This window comes from Colossoma macropomum, unplaced genomic scaffold (assembly GCF_904425465.1).
Source record: "Colossoma macropomum unplaced genomic scaffold, Colossoma_macropomum, whole genome shotgun sequence".
NCBI lineage: Eukaryota > Metazoa > Chordata > Actinopteri > Characiformes > Serrasalmidae > Colossoma > Colossoma macropomum.
In genome coordinates this window covers 42947470-42953622 of record NW_023494795.1, presented here as the reverse complement: position 1 = coordinate 42953622, position 6153 = coordinate 42947470, and the positions used below count along the sequence as shown (strand labels likewise).

The 6153-nt window shown below is 40.9% G+C and overlaps 1 protein-coding gene across 1 annotated transcript; it reads right to left on the bottom strand.

Moving 5' to 3' along the window:
- Positions 1 to 4409: 4409 nt before the first annotated feature.
- Positions 4410 to 5438, bottom strand: LOC118816306 (trace amine-associated receptor 1-like). The gene has a single exon (XM_036582831.1). The coding sequence runs from the start codon at positions 5436 to 5438 to the stop codon at positions 4410 to 4412; it is 1029 nt and encodes a 342-aa protein (XP_036438724.1).
- Between the last annotated feature and the right edge of the window lie 715 nt (positions 5439 to 6153).

The window sequence follows — 6153 nt, the reverse complement described above, 5'->3', positions numbered from 1 at the left end:
AAGAGAAATTATGACAAGAAAATCCAAGGTATTGACTTACACCCGGGAGGAAGAGTTTTAGTCTGAAACCTGTCTGAAAGAGGTGGACTGGGTAAGCTTAGGTTGTATTGGGAAGACAAAGTTCATATTGTGGTAAAAAGAAAGGTGAGTGGCAGTCCTGTCTATCAGGTTAGACCTGAGGGAGGTGGAAGGACTCAGGTGCTCCATAGGAATCTGTTACTGCCATGTAACAGTGTGCCCCTGGATAAACCAGACCCTAATGGACAGAAGACAGAACTCAGGCCACAAGCAGGCTATAACACTGCACAGACAAGACCCAAGAGAGAAATAACACGAAGAGAGAGAGAGAGCCAGCAGAATACTCTGATAGTGAGAGTGCAGAGGAATGTGAATATGTCTGCAGATTCCCACTTGACACACCTCAGATTAAAAGAAATCTTGCCCTTAACCCGGATGCACTACCTGACAAAGAATGGCGAGATGTACAGCCGGGACAAGATGCAAGTAATGCAGGCTTATCAGACTCTGCAGAAATGGAGGCAGAGAGTACAAGTTTTCTGGGATTAACTGAGAATGAATATCCTCTGTCATCAGGAGATGCTCCAAATGATGGAGAGCCCAACCCCCAGTCTGTCAACTATTACCCACAGAGACAGCGACGTCGCCCAAAGGTCCTGACATATGAAGAACTGGGTAAACCTTGCACTGTAAAAGTAGAAATTGACAACTTGCAGTTGAACTCAAATCCATTACCTACTCATGGACTGTGGCACCCTTGGACTGTAATGAACAATAAAACGAGATGTTATGAAAAGAAACCGAGGGAAATTTTCAAAATTGATAATACAAACATAAGGAAAGACCTACAGACTGTTGGACTCATTCTTTAGAAAAGGGTAAACTGAAAACATGGGTAACAGACTGTTGGATTTGGGTGGCCGAAATGGAGCTCTGTTACAACTGAGTATTCATCTGGTAAAAGATGGGGTTTACTTAAACTTAACAAAGTAAAATTGGTTTGCATTTTGTTACACTGGTATTTCTACTGATAGATTACTTTGTCTAAAGAATGTTTAATGTTTAACAAAATATACCATTGTGAATATTTGCCAATAGGAAGTTAAGTGGAAAAGAGTGAATTAGATGTATGAAATGAGTAAATGTTGGCAACATTTTGAATTTAACAGGAAGAGTGAAGCACAGTCAGTCAATGTGATTGTTGGCTTTGAAAAAAAAGGGGTTAAAAGAGAAATCGGTAAACAATCTCACGAGAGCATGTTTACAATAGAGCATGAACAGAATATTGTCTCCTAATTAAAGCATCAGTATTCAAAAATTGTAAGACCTTGTTCCTTGAGCCCGCAACACCGGCTGTCCACAACAGGAGGTGATGAGGCACCTCAGTACCTCAGAGAGTTGCCTTTGGCCGTGATGGCTTGACAAAACAGGCCCGACGTCAAGGCAGACATCAGCCACGCACCCCCCAACTTAGAAACAGTGCCGTCTGGAGGCAGGTCAAATCCCAGCAGACAATCAGAAAAGAGAGGGCTTCCACGTTGCCATTCAGCACCCCCGCTCTCTACCGCACCTAAAACGAGAAGTCCTGCAGCATCAGAAACCACCACATGACTCGCTGGTTTGAGTCCTCAGCTTTACTCAACCACTGTTACGGGGCATGATCAGTAATTAAAGTAAAGGGCCTACTGGTGAGATAATACTGAAGTTCATCAATGACCCACTTTATAACCATGGCATCGCATTTCAGGGCAGCGTAGCGTTGTGCTGCAGGGGGTTAGTTTACGGCTAGTTTACAACACCAGATGTTCCTCACCATTGAAATCCTGGGCCAGGACCACTCTGAGACCTTGTGCTGATGGATTGGTCTGGATTGTAAAGGCTCGGTCAAAGTCTGGATTCCATAGCATGGGCTTAGTGGTGAGGTGTTGTTTTAGGAAAGTGAAAGCAGTTTCAGCCTCTGTAGTCCACTCCACTGAGTCTGGTTGGCCCTTTTCGGCAAGGTCTGAGAGGGGGTGGCCACAAAGGAGATATTAGGGACAAACTGTGTAATACCCAACCAAGCCCAAAAAGTTCCTAGGCCAGGGGCAGTTGAGGATTGCCACCATTTTTTTCCACCTACCGATACAGTACCCCAGGTAATGCACCTCCATAAGTATGAGGTTGCACTTCTTGGGCTTGACCATGGGTCTTAGCGCCCTCTGCAGGCATATCACATGCTCTGTCCAGGTTTCTGAGTGGCCAAATCAAAGTTGATGGCTGTGGACGTTTGATGCGGCCATAGGACCACATCCATGAAGTGCTGGAAGGTGGCTAAATGTAGGCTGAATGAGACCCAGTAAAGCCAGTGGCCAATGGGGTGAGATGAAGGCTGTTTTTGGACAGACTTTGAGAGAAAAGGACACCTGCCAGTGCCCCTTGGTAACGTTTAGGCTGCAGATGAAATGTGCCTTACCCAGGCAGTCAGTGAGAACAACCATTTGAAGCAGAGGGTGTTAGTCTGCGAGACTTTAGTTAGTTCCATTTAGTTTATGGAAGTCATCGCAAAACCTTCAGGTCTATTCAGGCTTCGGAACCATAATGATGGGGCTGGATCATGGGCTGTTAGAGGGTTCAACGATACCAGTGGCTAGTATCGAGTTAAGCTCCTCTTCCGTGGCCGTGTGGCGTGCCTTGTGCACACGGTTGGGCTGCTGCCATATCGCAACCCAGGTATACCCGAATGGGATATTGAATAACGTTCTGTGCAGGTATCAGGACACAGTCCCTCGGCTGGAACTCTTTGGGTTGGGTTGAGCGGTTTTAGGCCCAATGTTGGTCTTGCTGGGCTTCCATGTGAAACAGGGTGGGTTGCTGTTCTTACGCTTCTCTAAACACATTTTTCTGCTTTGTGACAACGGCTGTTGTAAAAAGAGCTGTATAAATAAACTTTGACTTGACTTGACATTAAGGAGCCCCTGAGGTCCCTGAGCATATAATAATTTGAAAAGAGAAAACCCCATAGAGGCCTAGGACAACTCTACTTTTAAAAGCTGCTGCTCCGTGCTGTACAGCGGAATCAGCGATGGTACACGTCCAATGTCAGCATGTTTTCATGAAAATGTTGATGTTATGAGAGGATTACTGGTTTAGCACTTGTAGCACTAGTGTTCCTGCCCATTGAGAGGCATAGTGTTTTTCACTGAAGTGTAAGAGTTAATGTACACGAACAGGTATGCCTAGACTTTAACTATGAGCATTCAGCACCTGTGTTAACGAAAGCCTAACATTCAGTTTATTCCACTGCTGTGGCCAATGGCAAAAGTTGGGATAACTGAAATCTCAACAAAATGTACTTACTGCTGCGGTCAGTGTAACATTGCAACTAGCGGTAGCAGAATCTTCTATTGCTTTTCTATTAAAAACAATGGAATATTCAGTTTGCCATCTGACATCTACTGCCAACATGTAAATGCAGCACAAATGTTTGCACTGCTGTCATACATTATCTGTCTTTCTAATTTACTGTCACATCATTTCTGATAATCACCTTAATGCTGATGGTATTCAGTTCTACACGTCAGCTAAGCCAGACTCAATGATACAGTTACACATACTGGAAGACTTTGTCAAGGTCTGGTTTACCAGGAATTTTCTCATGCTAAATTAAAATACAACAGAAGTGTTGCAGTTTTGCCCTCAGTCTGTTTGAAACCTCAATGATTTTACTGTGCAACCTAAAGAATGCAGCAGTCCATCTTAATTCATCTACACTGGCTTCATGTAAAGTCCTGCACTCTCTATATGTTCGTATATTTAAAGCCCTAAATAACCGAGCTCCTGCATATCTTACTGATGTGTTGAAATGTTAAAGCTTGTTCAAACCATGTTTGTTAGTTGTGGCAGTCTAACTGAAAGCTGCTAGAATCGCTTACTGCTCAGTTTTTTGTAAAATCATTTTCTAATATAGCTCGTAAATCTCCACCGAATATTAGGAATGCATGCTTGATATGTGTTTTTAAAAATTCACACTACAGCATATTTGTTTAATGTAGTTGAACCTAATTATCTTTTACTGTTTGCAGTGCTGTTATTTCATGTAGGCCAAAGTATTTTTTTATCCAGTTATTAAATTCTGTCTCTTTTGTAAAGCTCTCTGAGATTTCGTAACTAAAATTAGAATTACGAAAATAATTCTAATTTTTCTAATTATTCTCTATAAATTCTAATAATTCTCCAGCTCCATAATTCTGCATGTTTTCATCAACACCCTTAGCTATTAATCAAGAGCTTTAGCTGAAACCAGTGAGACACAGCAGGAAAACACCAATATCAGCTATTAAAACAATCATATAAATGCACAAAACACTATAATATTTTATTGTTTTTTGTGTATAGTGATTCATTTCATTGTACTACTCTGAACACAACTGTATTCTGGAAGAGTTTTGCCTAAATATTTCACCTAGTAAAATAACTTTGAGTGCCTTTCTAAACCACTTATAGACTAATGCATATATAATAGGATTGCAAGCTGAATTTGACATAGCAACCCAAGAAAGCAAATCAAACAGTTCTGGTGAACCACGTAAACCAAAAAATGTCACAATGAGATTATAGATAGAAAATGGTGCCCAAAATGACAGAAAGCCTCCTGTGACAATAGCGATTGTTTTAGTTGCTTTACTCTCTGGCTTATTAACAGAGGGCTGCCCTCTGGATTTATTTACATGAGAGAGGGCATTGTGGACTAATCGTGATTGCCTCCGTGCAACAAGATATATTTTTACATATATGCCGAGCATGATAATGGTAGGTATGTACAAAAAGATCACAGGAATTATTAAACTTGTCATGAATCCTATAACCACCACACAGGCTCCCTTACACAACAAATCACTGTAAGCTTCTATGCCTTTGTCACTTAACTCTGGATATAGAATTCCATCAGCAATAGCAAGACCCCAACAGAAAGCAATCATACCTAAAGTAGTAAGAGGAGTCATTTTACTGTGGTACAGCAGGGGGTGGCATACTGCATAATATCGCTCAACAGAGATAAATACAAGATTTAACAAAGATGCAGTGCACAGTATAATGGCAAAGCTGCTGTGAACTTTGCAGAATAAACTCCCAAAATACCAGCAAGTCTCCACAGAGCGTATCATGGTGGCAGGCATTACAACCACTCCCAGAAGCAGATCAAACACAGCCAAAGAGAGAGTGAGGTAGTTAGTTGGTGTGTGCAGCTGCTTGAAATGTGTTATGGCTATGATCACCAGAAGATTTCCAAACAATGTGAGAAGTACAATGACACTAAGGGCAAAATATATAATAACACGCATGGCCAGTGGATAGATGAACTTCTGACAGGAGTTAGGATGATGTTCATAACAAAGAGAAATGTTTCTCATGCTCCAATTTTGACCTATGCTCATGTCCATTATGCTTCTTGTCCTTTATCTGTAAAGTATGCCTTTAAGAAGTTTTTAAGAAGTGCTTTTTATAAATTCTGTAAAAAATTAAAAATTCCTGAAAAGGATTCACTTCAAATAGCATAAAAGAATAAAATGATCATTACAGAGGTATTTCCCAATAGTTTCTGAGACACGCTATAAATAGTAAAAAGCTTATCATGTACGAATAGTATACGAATGCTGTGTAACCCTGCCATGATTAGAATTAGATTAAAAGCAAGCACAATATTACAGTAGTTTATCTTTTTCTCCCCATCTCTGTTTAATAATTTCAGTATCCAGCCGTGCTGATGCTTGTGTACGTGGGGGCAAAGCCAGCTCTGACAAAAGAGCAACTTTCATTTATAGGCTGACAGACCTGCATCAGGAACGCCCTTCTGCTAAATCACTCCTATTTCCTGATCCCTTGATAGTCTATGTGGTAGTTACCAAATACAAATCAAACGAAGTTGACACATACAGAATGTAAGCTGTTAAACTTAAACTTAACTTAAACTTACATAAGAACTTTCCAACTCTCATTACTGCACTCTGGAAATATAACTAAGCAATGAAAATAGGAAAGAGGAAAGGAACTGTATATAAATGAAACATATGTGCATTGCGACATTATTACAATAGAAACAGCAAGTCGACTTTCAGTGACATCTGCAACATTCATTAACACCAGCCAAAATAGTTA